General features: G+C 50.5%; 1 protein-coding gene across 1 annotated transcript; it reads left to right on the top strand.

Annotated features, from left to right (window-relative positions):
- Positions 1–899: 899 nt before the first annotated feature.
- Positions 900–9,144, top strand: Ctrc (chymotrypsin C). The gene is made up of 8 exons (XM_028754013.1): positions 900–1,030; positions 2,018–2,109; positions 2,193–2,290; positions 3,559–3,684; positions 5,578–5,714; positions 6,806–6,951; positions 8,476–8,628; positions 9,069–9,144. The coding sequence occupies exons 1-8, from the start codon at positions 991–993 to the stop codon at positions 9,081–9,083; spliced, it is 807 nt and encodes a 268-aa protein (XP_028609846.1). The 5' UTR covers positions 900–990; the 3' UTR covers positions 9,084–9,144.
- Positions 9,145–15,067: the final 5,923 nt, after the last annotated feature.

Below are 15,067 nucleotides of genomic sequence, written 5' to 3'. Positions count from 1 at the left end.
CGCTAAATACACTCAAGGCTGGTGGCAAAGCCCTGGTATCTTGAGGGGCCCAAGAGAATGCTTTGATTTCTTTAAAATCGTCAGGAAGTGGAGATGGGGAGGTGGCTCAGCGGTTAAAAGCATTTGCTGCTTTTACAGAGGACCCAGGTTTGGTCCTCAACATCCACACACCCGCTTACAACCATCTGTAACTGCAGTTCCAAATCTGATCTCTCCTGGCCTCCCAGGGCAGCATGTGGTATACAGATATACACGTAGGCAAACACTCATACACGTAAAATCATCTTTACATTGACCAAGCCAGCTCAGTCAGTCCACAGGGTCTCGAGGGAGGGAGGATTAAAGAAAAAAAAAGACAATCAGACAACATTATATTATGACCCCAGCAAATGCTGAAGTGGGTTTATTTTTTCCTAGTCTGCTTTCCCAGCATTCTTGGTACATGCAAACAATAGGGTCAGTCCTACATTAAGGGCAAAGTAGTCAATGCATAGACAAAGATTACTGTGTGTTCAGGGACTTAAGACGATCAAGCCGCGAGGAGCCCATTCCTCAGCTGTACTTATCTGGAGCCTTCTTCCTTGTCCTTGTCTGGCGTAAATCATTCTTGCCAGTATTCTTGAAGGGGCATCATGAGTTCTCCACATTACATTTTTAAATTATCGTAATAAAGTAAAATCAGTAGAAAAAATATACAAACTGAGTTACAACATCTGCAAAGGCAGACGGCAGCCCTGGACTCTAGTTCCACACGCTCTGACCGAAGAGGGAGGCTGGGTGAATTCACTCCACCTTGGAAACCCCATGCTTCTAGCCAACCACATGGCCTACCCAAATTAAACAGTAATTACCAAGGTTAGGAAAAGGCCTTGTCAGGACAGGTTTGTCCCCAGGTTTAGCTCAGCCTTGACCTCTGCGGCCTCACCTCCTGTCTCCGATGCCTATAAATGCCCATCCTGTCCACACCAGCCAGTCCTCAACACCTGAGCCATGTTGGGAATTACAGTCCTCGCTGCCATCCTGGCCTGCGGTAAGCTTGGGCGTGGGGACCAGCTGTATCCAGCTGGGTGTAAGATCAGGCTGGCCTTAGGGGTGTCCTCTGCTCCCCCAAAAAGGCACTTTTGGGTCCTGTGTGGATTCACCCACTGAGCATGTGTGTGTCGGTTAAGCCTCTTCCTGATTGGTAGGTCCCAGAGAGGAGACAGAGAGCTTCCTCCAGGGTGTGAGGTTTAGACAGGACACCCTGGGCAAGACCCACAGTAGGTGCTTCATTCTGGGTTCACTCCAGTAAGACACTGGGCCTGTATTTCCCATCTGTGTCCCCCACCCCCAGGGGCTCTTTACTCTTCCATTTTGGTGACATTCTCCCAGATCACAAACTAAGGGTGCTACGGGATTTGGTTTGTTTTTGACACGTGAAAGCTCTTGATCGGGAATCCTAAGGGCTCTCTAGGTGCAGGAGCGAGCTGGACCCTACATACACTGGGTCTGTCCCTATCTCTAGTCAACAGCCGGGTCTCGGAGGTCCGATGATGCTGCCAGTGGACCGCATGCTGCCTAACAGCCAGAATGCCGGCTCCATCAGACCTACCTCAGAGCATGGGCTCTTAACCCAGCCACACAATGTCAGACACGGCAGTGTGGGACTCTGTGTGGTCCACACTGAGCGCCCTTCCATCACACACTGCACTGTGACCCACAGAAGATATCCTCAGTCCCTCATGAGACCAGTCGCCGCCTGCTCCTCTCACTTCTCCTTCTGTGTGGCTCTTTAAATGTGTCAAGTGGCTTAGTTCTCAGGAGACTCCCAGGTTAAGGTCATTCTTCCCACATCACACACACACACACACACACACACACACACACACACACACACACACGGAAACTGAGGCCCTGAGAGCCACGTGGACTCTCCTGAGTCACCAAGTAAGATATCAACAACCAAACCAGAGCATTCCCATCCCCACTCCCTTCTCAGAGGGCCAACCCGCTCACCTGAACTCCCCTCTCTCCCCAGCCTCCAGCTGCGGGGACCCCACCTTCCCACCCAACCTGTCAACCAGGGTGGTAGGAGGAGAGGATGCTGTCCCCAACAGCTGGCCTTGGCAGGTAAGCATGCGGCGAGGCAGATGCAGGGGTTGGAGGGGCAGGGCTGGGCATCCCCGCAGGGCTGATGTGTGGTCCTTCTGCAGGTCTCTCTTCAGTACCTCAAGGATGACACGTGGAGACACACCTGCGGAGGCAGTCTCATCACCAACAGCCACGTCCTCACGGCCGCCCACTGCATCAAGTGAGTGGGGGTGACACCTGGAGACCAGCAAGGAGCCAACAGTCCAGGCACTGGGCTCTGTTAGCTAACTCGCCTGCTCGTTTATTCAGTTGAAAACCTTTCTTGTGCACCTACTGTGTCAAGAACCGGCAAAGAAGACGAAAGCTAGCCTCCAGGGTTGTTCTACGGAAGGCAGAGCAGCGTATGAACAAGTCAGATGTGTAACTTATCAAACAAAAACGAGGCTGGGAGAAGGGAGAGGGTACAAGGTGGTTCTGGTTCAAATGAAAAGAAGATAGCCCAGAGCTGAAAGGGAGGGAGGGAAGGAGGGAGGGAGGGAGGGAGGGACTAAAATCATAAAATAAGGGAGCTTGGGTATAGCTTAGTTGGTGGAGTTCCTTCTTAGCACGCACAAAGCCCTGGGTAGACACACACACACACACACACACACACCCTAATGCCACATAAAAACAGGTGTGCTAATACACACCTGTAACCCCGTCACTCGAGAAGTGGAAGAAGGGAGATCAGAGGTTTGAAGGCTATCTTTGGCTATGCATTTGAGGCCAGCCTGGGCTAAAAAGAAGAAAGAAGGAAAGAGGCAGAGTAAAGGGGGAAGGGGGAAGGGAGGGAAGAAAAAAGGACAGAGAAAGAGAGAGACAGAAAGAAAGACAAACGGATCTGGGAGAAGATCTCTCTGAAAAGGGCAGAGACACAAAAGGAAGGGTCTGTCACTGCTCTGTGGGATTCCAGGATGAGCCTGAAGGGGGAGCCTCTGAGAACTGAGGCGGCCTACTGTGAGCAAAGTGTGAGGACCCGTGGGGGAGTGGGAGTGGGGGATGAGGGGAGTCGGATGTACGTGCAAGGACCACAGTTTGACTGGAAAGAGGCAGAGCTGTGGGAGGGGCTTCAGGGATGTAGGTTAGCACCTCAACAGTCAGGGGAAAACAGATATGATGGCGCTTGCCTGCCATCTTAGGGCAGGAGGATCTTGTATTAGGGAGGACAGAGCCAAGCAGATGTCACTCAGGTGCCTACAGCCTTGTGGAAGCCAGAGTCAATAGCGAGAGGTTTGTCTTCTGCAGTCTGCCAGTCTGGAGCAGCAAGGCCAAGTCCCCACCTGACCCAAGTCAGTTGCTCTAAGCTGTGGTCCTTGCACAGGGACAATGAGATCAGACTTCCCCTTTCCCACAAAGCCCTACTGTCACAAAAGAATCAGGTCTCTAAAGCTGTCAATTCCCTATTGGCCCTGCCTGAGGCTATTTGACGTCTCTCTGTTTCACTTCTAGCAAATCCTTTACCTACCGTGTGGGCTTGGGGAAGTATAATCTGACAGTGGAGGATGAGGAAGGCTCCGTGTACGCTGAGGTGGACACCATTCACGTCCATGAGAAGTGGAACCCCCTCCTGGTGTGGTGAGTGCCAGCCCTGGGGCAGCATGGGAGGAGGGTCCCCAAGACAGAGCCACAGAGTCTGGCCCCAGCACTTGGCATTCGCAGTCCGCAGGAACACAGGATGACACCACTTCACACTGACCAAGGATTATGGTTAAGTACACAGGTATCTCTCTGCCCCTGGCCCCATACCACACTTTCCAGAATTCACTCAGCCAGAAGCTGAGCTGAGAGTCACCTATACAGAGTGTTGAGCGCATGTCCAGATTGCAGCAGGCATGTAGATGCCATCTTTCCTCTAAGTGTCACAACAGCCCTGGACAGGGAACTGAAGCTCTGAGAAGTTAAGAAATATAACCCATGTGGAGCTTGGTGGCACACACCTCTAATCCCTGCAGAGGCAGGAGGGTCTCTGTAAATTCAAGGCCAGCAGTTAGACATGTATGAGTTCCAGGATGGCCAGAGCTATTTAAAGAGATTCTGCCTCAAAACAAACAATTCAACAGCCAGATGGTAGTGGTGGCGCACACCTTTAAGCCCAGAACTCGGGAGGCAAAGGCAGGTCGATCTCTGAGTGCGAGGCCAGCCTGGTCTATAGAATGGGCTCCAGAACAGCCATGGGAAAACCCTATCTCAAAAAACCAAAGCTAAAGAGAGAGAGAGAGAGAGAGAGAGAGAGAGAGAGAGAGACAGAGAGAGACAGAGAGAGACAGAGAGAGACAGAGAGTAAGAGAGACAGACAGACAGACAGAGGAAGAGACAGAGAGACAGAGAGAGAGACAGAGAGAAAGAGAGAGACAGAGAAAGAGACAGAGAGACAGAGAGAGAGAGAGAGAGAGAGAGAGAGAGACAGACAGACAGACAGACAGACAGAGAGAGAGAGAACTTAAATGAACCTGCACATGCCTTTGTCATCACGTTGAACGGGCTGCAGTTTGCCCGCAGTGGGTCATAACCTACAGTGGTTCTAAGGATTTCTCTGTTGAGCTGTCATGAGCTGGCCTGTGAGGAAGAAGCCACATCTTAGGGGACAGGTGCACCTATTGGAAGGTCACTTAGGGTTGGAAAGGTGGCTGCATGGCTAAGAGCACTTGCTATGTGTCTTGGGGTTTCTGAGGCCATGGTAAATATCATGCCAAAAACAACTTGGCAAGAAAAGGATTTATCATTTGTTTTTATTTTTCAAAACCTGCTTCTGCCTCCAGAATGCTGGGATTAAAGGTGTGTGCCACCAGTACCCGGCAAGGTTTGTTTTATCTTAGACTTCCAGGTTACAGCCCATCACTGAGGGAACTGGAGCAAGAACTCAAGCAGGTCAGGAACCCAGAGGCAGGAACTGATATGGACGCCATGGAGGAATGCTGCTTACTGGCTTGCTCCTCATGGCTTACTCACCAGGACCACCAGCCCAGGGACGGCCCCGCCCACAATGGGCTGGGTCCTCCCTCATCAATCATCAATCAAGGAAACGCCCCACAGCCTGGCCTACAGGCCAATTCTACCAAAGCATTTTTTTCTCAGTTACGATGCCTTCTTCCCAGATGATCCTCACTTGTGTCAAACGGACATAAAATTAGATAGCACACTGTTGCAAGCACGAGGTCCCAAGTTCAGATCCCCAGCACCCCCACGAGAAGCATCGTGTGGGAACCCCAGTGCTGTGGGGGATGGAGACTTCAGGATCAATAGGGATTGCTGGCTGGCAGCCTCACTCTGGTGAGAGACGCTGTCCAGGGAATAAGGTGGTGAGGGATAGAACACACACACACGCGCACACACACACACACACACACATACACACGCAAGCCATTTGTCCTCCAGAGTCCCCCTCCCCCAATTTTGCTACCTAGCTGCTAACAGATCCCTGGCCACCAAAGCTTGGCCCACTTACCACACCTCCACTTTGCATTCCAGGAACGATATTGCCATCATCAAGTTGGCTGAGCCTGTGGAGCTGAGTGACACCATCCAGGTGGCCTGCCTCCCAGAGCAAGGTTCCTTGCTGCCTCAGGACTATCCCTGCTATGTCACTGGCTGGGGTCGCCTCTGGAGTGAGTACAGCCAGCACTGGGAAATCCCCGAGGCTTCCTGGAGGAGGTGCCACTGTCCATCAGCATGTTCCCCCCCGCAACGTTCTCCCTCCTGCCTGATGTTTCCGCAGATTTTAAACCTTTGTGATAATAAGAGCTAGTATTTATTATTTAGCCCAGACCATGTGACAAACATGTCACGAGTAACTGTGCCAGCTGACACGGGGAGTAAACAGGCTAAATCTCATCAGGGGTTAGAACAGGAATGTGCTCATTTGCCCCAGCCATGGGAATAAGCTAAAAACAAAAGGCAAGCCTGTGATCCAGAGTGTGGAAGGTAGAAGCCGGAGAATCAGGGGTTCAAGGTTACTATACAGGCAGTTTGAGGCCAACCTAGGCTACATGAGAACCTGTATCAAAATAATAAACTAACTAACCAACTAACTAACTAACTAACTAACGCTATCCCCTTGGGGGTAGGAGGCATGAAACTAACTAACTAACTAACTAATTAACTAACTAATACTGTCCCCTTAGGGGTAGGAGGCTCCATGTCATGGCAGACAGATGCCCAAGAAGATGCCAGCTGAACTAGATAATTGAACGGGAATTAGAACTATTGAGACTTGGAGATAGCAGAGGTTAGCTCTTAGGATTTCCTGGGGGAGGAAAGCCTTTAGATATAGCCCCTAAAGATGGAGTGAGGGAAGGAAATGACTGAGAAGCCCCCAAGATCCCAGCTGAGGCAGAAGGGTCACAGATCAACCTGCCTCAGTACAGAGTGAATCGGAGACTAGCCTGGGCAATTCAGGGAGACCCTGCCACAAAATAAAAAGTTAAAAGAAGGTTCAGTGGTAGGGTGCTGGCCTAGCCTGCTCAGAGGCCTGGGTTTGATCCTTCGCACAGCAAAACAGAAAGGGAAAGAAAAATTAAGACTCCAAACTAAAGGCACATAGTCCCCAAGGAACTGTGACCCAAAGACTTGAGCCATCCCAATGAAGGGCACACTGACGGTTCCCTCAGCCTTCCATATACTCCTGCTGACTGGAGGCCAGAGCTAGGGCTGAGCGGAGGGCACAGGCTGACTCCCTGCATGGCTGCTCTCTCCCCAGCCAACGGTCCCATTGCCGAAGTGCTCCAGCAGGGCCTGCAGCCCATAGTGAGCCATGCCACGTGCTCCAGGCTGGACTGGTGGTTCATCAAAGTCCGGAAGACAATGGTGTGTGCTGGGGGTGATGGTGTCATCTCTGCCTGCAACGTGAGTGTCCTGACCCCACACCAGGGGGCAGCAGGGAGGTGGGCAGAGCAGGGTGAGGGTGGAGCAAACCACACCCCTCCCCTCTCAGAAGCCAGGCCCTGATGGATTGTCCAGCCTACCCCTCTCTGCTCACCCCCCAGTGCATGGGGAGAGGCAGGGTGCTGGACATGAGCTATTCAAGTTCAAGTCCCAATGCCAGCAATTGGGCGGGGGGAGAGGTAGCTCAAAGGGTAAAGGCTCTTTCCACTGGTGACCTGAGTTTGGTCCCCGGAACTCACATGGTGGAAGGAGAGGAGCAACTCCCACATGTCCTGTGATCTCCATCCATGCACTGTCTCGTGGATGCATGCACATGTGGGTGCGTGTGTAAACACAGACAGAAAATGAAAACAATAAGACACCGAGGCTAGGGCCGGAGAGATAACTGAGTTCGTAGAGTTTGCCTTGCAAGGGTAAAGAGCTGAGTTCGATCCCCCAACCCACGTTATGGAAATGCCAAGCACGGTGGTGCACCTGAATCCCAGTGCTAGGGACATGGAGACGAGAGAATTCCCGGGGCTCACTGGCCAGTGCGTCTAGCCCAGCTGTCCAGCTCCAGGCCAGAGAGTGTCTTCTGACTCTACACACACACACACACACACACACACACACACATCTGCATGTTCACTGGCACAAATACCTGAATACACACACACAAACACACACCTTCATCCTCACACAGACACACATGCACGCATACCTTCATACACACACACACAAAAACACATACACACACACAACTTCATCCTCACACATACACACATATCTTCATCGTCACACGCAGACACGCATGCGTACATACCTTCATCCTCACACACACACATACACACATACCTCCACACACACACACACACGTATACATACACATGCATACCTTCATCCACACATACACATGCATGCACACCTTCGCTCCCACAAGCACACATTCATGCACATCTACATACACACACGCATGTACACACACGCATCAAAAACAAAGCCGTAGTAACCACATCACAGAACCATCGTGAATGTGTCTAGCAGCACCAAGTGGCTTCCTTCATGTTCCATACATGTTCCTAAAGGCTCCAGTCGGAGGAGACGGGGACTCAGAGTAAGACCAGAACCATAAAACACCCAGAACAATGTCCATTTTGAAGCACGCCAGCCTCGCTTCCTTCTCAGGCCTCTTCAGGGTTCCCAGCCGCCTTGAATCTCTGGGCAGAACACAGCAACTTACACAGTCTCTGAACAGTCAGGGAAACTGAGGCAGAGTGTATTGGCATCATCCCAGATGACAGCAAACCAAGAGCTAGCTGACACCTCAGGGCCTTACAAGATCAGGCCAAGATCACCTATACAATTTCTCGGTCAGAATCCTCACAGCTAGCCTGAGGCCTGAATGATAGTAGGTATGGAGTCAGAGGGCCCAGCTCGCAACCCCCACAGCAGCCAGAGCCAGTCTCTGGGGGTGGATTGGAGCTGAGGCCTACTGTTCTGCTGCAGGGAGACTCTGGCGGCCCACTGAACTGCCAAGCAGAAGACGGCTCATGGCAGGTGCATGGCATTGTGAGCTTCGGTTCCAGTAAAGGCTGCAACGTACACAAGAAACCAGTGGTCTTCACCCGCGTGTCTGCCTATAACGACTGGATCGATGAGGTAGGTGTCTCCTGCGCCCATCCCTGGGCCCCTGAGTCCACCTCTTCCCGCAGCCTCCCCTTCACTGGCTCCTTTCCGGATGTATTCACTGGTCACCAGGGCCCATATTCAAGTTCGCTCTTCCATTCACTGAGAGACCCTGGCTGAATCCTTCTGGGGCAGGCCTTGAGTCAGGAATGGGGGAAGGGGCGGCTCACAGAGGAGGGCACGTGGGTGGCCACATAAAGGCTTAAGGACGTGGGGACAGAGGCAGGAGGTATAGGATGTATTCTGAGTCCACAAGCACCATGCTCTGAAGAGCTGGGAGACCCAAGAGCCTTTGGGCAGACACCAGGCCCCGCCATGCACCTCCTGGGAACCTATTACCCTGTGGAGAACCTTGTGCTGCCCCAGAAGGTAGCATGTCCCAGGGCCACTCACATAAGCTTCTGCTTCTCCAGAAAATACAACTGTGAAGAGCCAGTTCCAGAAATCTCTCGGCCTGTCTCCCACCAGCAATAAAGCTCTTTCCATGAATGCCTAAGTCTGTTAATTTATGTCTTCTGGGAGTTCCTGGATCTCCAAGCACTGGAAACAGATACCCTAGGCCAGGCTGTAGAGACTTTTAAGGCTTTTAATGATAAGTCTTTATCATTAATAATTATAATTAGTAATTATTATTATTTAAATTATTTTATTAATTTGGCATAAGGGGTCAGAATTAAGGTCTAGTATCTCCGGCAGCAAGTGGAGGCTGGGAAATCCTCAAGGCCAGGTTCACTCAGTTCAGAGAGGCCAGGCCACAGGAAGACACTCAAATCTCAAAGACAGCCAATAGTTATTAGGAAGGAGTACCCAGCAGACGTCTGTCCCCATCCGTCCCCCCATGTCACTCACCCCTATTCCTCAGTCATCATCCCCACCCCATCCCCACTGCAGTCTCAACAGCAGCTGTTGGCCAGAGGTATCCGGTTGGAGAATGTAATGAATCCTGACCCAGGGTGGTACAGGAAGAGGAGACCCCAGTCCCACCCACAGGCTGTGGGGCTGTGGTTTCCACAGCCACAGGAAAAGCCTTCACTGTGTGAGACTGGTAGGGAAACTGAGGCTCAGAGAGAGGAAGTCTGAACTAAGCCTCAGGAACAGGAAGAGCCACCAGGCAAGAGCCACAATGCACTAGGACCAGGAGTGTCTCCTGAAGCCAACAGGGTATAGGTGGGATTCAAGATCTAAGTGCCCAGGGTTTGGTGACAGATGTCCCAGTGAGTGTTCATCCCCTAACCAGAGGGGCCACTAGTCTGGGACACTCCTGAAAGTGTGGTCATTTGTCTTAGCTAAGTTCCGAAAGACACACAACCAAAAACAAGTTGGCCAGGGAAAGGTTTATTTTGGCTCACACATCACAGTTCACCAAAGGAAATCGGGACAGGAAGTCAACACAGGGCAGGAACCTGGAGGCAGGAGCTGGTGCAGAGGCCATGGAGGGGTGATGCTTACCGGCTTGCTCTCCATGGCTTGCTCAGCCTGCTTTCTTATAGAATCCAGGACCACCAGCCCAGGGATGGCACCACTCACAACGGACTGTGCCCTCCCCCATCAATCACTAATTAGGAGAATACCCTACAGGCTAGCTTACAACCAAGTCTTACAGAGGCAATTTTCTAAATTGTTCATTTTCTAAATTGAGGTTTCCTCTTCTCTGATGTCAACCTTGTGTCAAGTTGATATCAACTAGCCAGCCCTGCTGACCCTTGTCAACTCGACACTCACAAACATACTTGTTAAGTCATACTTCCTTCCTTGTTCGTCCCCAAGAGCACACACTAATATGAACATTGCAATAGAAAATATTCCAAGTCTTAAAAGTCCTACTGTCTTTACAAATCCAAACACTTTGAAATTCAGTCTATTTTTAAAAAAATCCTAAGTCTCTTTTAAATTCCTGAATCTCTTTTAAAATTCAGTCTCTCAACTGAGGGCTCCTATAACATCAAAAATAAATTACTTTTTTTTTTTTACTTCAAGAAGAAAGCACCTGGGGAGGGGGAATGGGAGAGGGGGGTTTTGGAGAGGAAAACAGGAAAGGGGATAACATTTGAAATGTAAATACAAAAAATATTCAATAAAAAAATTTTTTAAAAATCTGAAAAAAAAAAAAGAGGGAAGAACCAGGGTACAGTAACAACAAAATCAAACTCCAGTTGTAAATAACTGAGGATCCAATGTCTGGGATCCACTCAGCATCTTCTGGACTCTTCCAAAGAGCTTGGGTCACTTCTCCAGCTCTGCCCTCTGTAACACACACAAGCTTGTCTTCTAGGCTCTGGCTGGCTCCACTCCACTGCTTTCGCTATTCTTGGTGGTCATCCCATGGTACTGGCATCTCCAATACACTGGGGTCTTCTGCTACAACTAGGCTGTGCTTTCTCCAATAGTCTCTCCTGGACTCCCTTAAGAAACTCTAATCCAGAGCTGGGCAGTTGTGGCGCACACCTTTGATCCCAGCACTTGGGAGGCAGAGGCAGGTGGATTTCTGAGTTCGAGGCCAGCCTGGTCTACAGAGTGAGTTCCAGGACAGCCAGGGCTACACAGAGAAACCCTGTCTCTAAAACAAAACAAGAGAGAGAGAGAGAGAGAGAGAGAGAGAGAGAGAGAGAGAGAGAGAAAGAGAGAGAGAGACTCTAATCCAGCCACACAGTGCCCAACCCTCAGCTGTTCTCCATGACCCCTTCAAACCTTCAAAATCAGCATCATGGGTGACTCTTGGACTGCCAGTGTGAGGTACAACCTTGGCCACACCTGAAACACAGCTTCTGTGTAGTGGCTCTCAAGAAACACTTTCCTGAGATTTGACCTCAGCAATCTTGGCCTTTTCTTAATCACCACTAATTTCTCAGCTTTAGCCAACCAGCACCGCGTATGCCAGCAAAGCCAAGGTTTCACTTTAGTAATTCTGATATCTTGCTAATCACAACTGATTCTTCAGCCCCAGCTAACCAGAACCACAGAATCTTAACCCAAAATAGCAAATGGCCCGATAGAGCCTTTGATCCTCCTTCTGACACTTCATGAGCCGCCTCTATTGTTTGCTTGACTTCACCATCGCATCTTCCAAGATCCACAGAACTTCCCACTGAGCTCTCAACACCCAATGGCTTTTCCAGCCCAGCATTCCAAAGTTCTTCCACGATTCTCCTCAGAACATGGTCGGGTCTGTCACAGCAACGCCCCACTATCTTGTCTGAGAGTTTCTATTACTGTGAGGAAATACCATGACCAGAAAGCAATGCCGGGGAGGAAAGGGTGGCTCGTACTTCCACTTCACAGTTCATCGTCAGAGGAAGTCAGGGCAGGAACCTGGATGCAGCAGCTGAGGCAGAAGCCATGGAGGGTGCTGCTTACAAGACCTGGGTTAAATGAATCATGGTCCCATCATGATCCCCAGAACCTATGAGCATGGAACTTCCCCTGGGCTAGGGGGAATTTTCAGATTTGATTTAGAGTCTTGAGATGGGGTGACCCATCTGTGTTTGAGTTTCAGCATCACTTCCACCTGGTGGAAACAGCTTAAAGTGGGGAAAGGGCCATACTTTATGGCCTCAGAGCTTCGTGGCAGGAGGGCATGGCTGGGTGTGAGGCCAGGGATGTAACCCTGCAGCCCCTCCTTTGCCCACTAGAACCAGTAGCCAGGTTAAATTACCTCTCCCCTTATAAGGTCCTGTCCAGCAGCACCTGGAATTCCTCCTTATGCAAATGAGGTGTCCCCATCACCTGGCCCCAGCCAATGATGTACACTCACTTTGAAAGCCCCTACCCACCCCATAACGGTTGAAGTAGCTTTTGCTCCCCCATTAAATGAACTGTCTCACTGAAGTCTGCGCTTGCAGTGGTCACAGCCGCCTGTGATCTCTTCTGCTCCTGGCTGTCCTCCTCTGCTTCCCTTCTCAGGAGTTGCGGGTCTTGAAGAACCACTGTGGGCAGGGAGGCGGAGCCTGAACGGCAGCTGGGCAGCAGATACCATGGGGATGTGAAGCAGAGGAAACAATAACAGGAAGGAGATAAAAAAGACACAACCCTAAGAACATACCTCTCCCCCAAGATCTACTTACTCCACTAGGCTCCGCCCCTCAGCCCCCAGCCAGGCTCCGCCCCCAGTCCCCATCTCTTCCTAATTACTCACTGAAATGTTGAATCCATAGCAAAATAAAACTGTGGATAAGACCAGAATCCTCCTGGCCAAACTCTTTCGAGAAAGGTCACAAACACACCTGAAGGTGTGCTTTCAAAATTTCTTAGGTGACTCTCAATCTAGTCGAGTCGACAATCAAGACGGACCACAGGCAGCGATACTGGGCTGCAAACAGCGGGGTCCCCAGAAGGAGGAGACAAGAGAGTCACATGAGAGATAGAAAGATGAAGGATGAGACTCCCCCAGGGGATCAGGGTCAGGGAGACAGGAACAGGGAGGAGGGTCTACGGGACAAGAGATTCAAGCAGTCACCAGGAGCTGAAAAGGATCCAGATGGATTCTTGTGGTGCTTGCAAAGGAAGCCAGCCCTACTGACACTGTGACTCAGCCCTGTAGAAAACATTGGACTCCTTGTCTCTAGAGCTGTGAGATAAAAAAAAAATTGACATGGTGTGCTTGTTACCATAGCCAAAGCAACTCATTGCTCCTGTCAGAAGGACCCTGTAGGGCTCAGGGATAAAGGAGGGCCGTGATGGACTCTCTGGGACCAGTGGGAGGAGGGCAATGTTGGGGGGCTTGATCTGAGAGACCACAAACTCCTGATTGTAAGGGAGGGAGATTCGAACTCTGGCTTTAACTATCCCTCCTCCTGTGCTCGTGTGTGTGTGTGTGTGTGTGTGTGTGTGTGCTTCTGCGCACGCGAGTGTGAGAGAGAGACAGACAGAGACAGAGAGAGACAGAGAGAGACAGACAGTAGACAGAGACAGACAGAGATAGACAGAGAGAGAGAGAGAGAGAGAGAGAGAGAGAGAGAGAGAGAGAGTGTCTCTATTCTGTACCTCTGGCTGTCCTAGACCTCACTATGAACCAGGCTGGCCTTGAACTCAGAGATCTGTCTGCCTCTGCTTACCGCTGCCAGCCTCTGCCTCTCAAGGGTTAAAGGTGTACACTACCATGCCCAGCTTTTCCCCCTGTTTTCTTTGTGGTGTTGATGAGAGAAACAGATCTCACCTCAGAAAAATAAAATGCACGGTTTATTCTGGAACCAGATTTGAGTGACCATGACCCAGGAATGCAGATTTTGGTCTCCGGAAATACCATGCTCCAATGAGGTAGCAATTTCATAACCTTTTTTTAGTAACATAACAAAGAAAGCCACAAATGAAGCTACCATTCAAATATGTTGGTGATATCAGGTATGCAGATTATAAGACGGGAGGACTCTGCCACAGGGATCCCAGGGCTATCCGACAACACTTTATTTTTGGTGGAAAAGCAGAGTTTTGTTAAGGTAATACATTTCAAACTGTTTTTATCTGTCAGGATGTCAGGTCTGGGTAGCAGCAGGGTATTTGTTTCAACACAGAGCTGGGGCCAGGAGTGATATTTAGTGGGCTAACGACTACGCAAGATAAACTTAATTAGGCTCTGGACCTACGTCATTCCCACATCTCCACGTCACTGCAGTCCCAACCAGTCAGCCAGACACAGATTCTTTCTAGGAATTCACACTGGGTTGAGGGGTGCCTGGCTCTGGCTTCAGCGAGCCCAGTACCCATGGTGCTGCCGCTGGGTAAGAGTAGCAATTACTCTGACTCACACAAGCTGAGAACCACCCAATACCATCTTTCCTCAGCCACAGAGAACCCTGGCCACTATCCCTTCTAGAAGAGAACCTTAGATTCTGAGAGATGTAATCCCTTCCCACCACCCCCAGACCACACAGCCAGGAGGAGCAGGGCACCATGACTTAAAGTCCAACTCCACAGCTGTGCCCTAGATCGCCACATTATTCCAACAGGGTCCTAAAGTCACACAGACCCCTTCAAGTACGGAAGTGCTCTAGTGGCCAGGGAGGGGTGTAGGTGGTAGGACACGGCAGGAGACCCAGAGACAGATGTTGGGAAGAGAATTCCTCCTTCCTGTAGAGCAAGAGAGGAGTTTGAGGTCACCCTCAGCTTTGTAACAGTTAGACACCAGCTCAGACTACCTGAGACCTCCCATCTCCAAAGATAGATAGATAGATAGATAGATAGATAGATAGATAGACAGACACAGGCAGATAGACAGACAAATGAACATAAAGTCCACAGAGAAAGAGTGATCATTGGCCGGGCGGTGGTGGCACACGCCTTTAATCCCAGCACATGGGAGGCAGAGGCAGGCAGATTTCTGAGTTCGAGAGTTCGAGGCTAGCCTGGTCTACAGAGTGAGTTCCAGGACAGCCAGGGCTACACAGAGAAACCCTGTCTCGAAAAACCAAACCAAAAA

The sequence above is a fragment of the Grammomys surdaster genome, unplaced genomic scaffold (genome assembly GCF_004785775.1).
Source record: "Grammomys surdaster isolate TR1022 unplaced genomic scaffold, NIH_TR_1.0 125977, whole genome shotgun sequence".
In the NCBI taxonomy this organism is placed as follows: domain Eukaryota; kingdom Metazoa; phylum Chordata; class Mammalia; order Rodentia; family Muridae; genus Grammomys; species Grammomys surdaster.
Note: the sequence above shows the minus strand (reverse complement) of the source record. Positions and strands in the feature narration are given on the sequence as shown.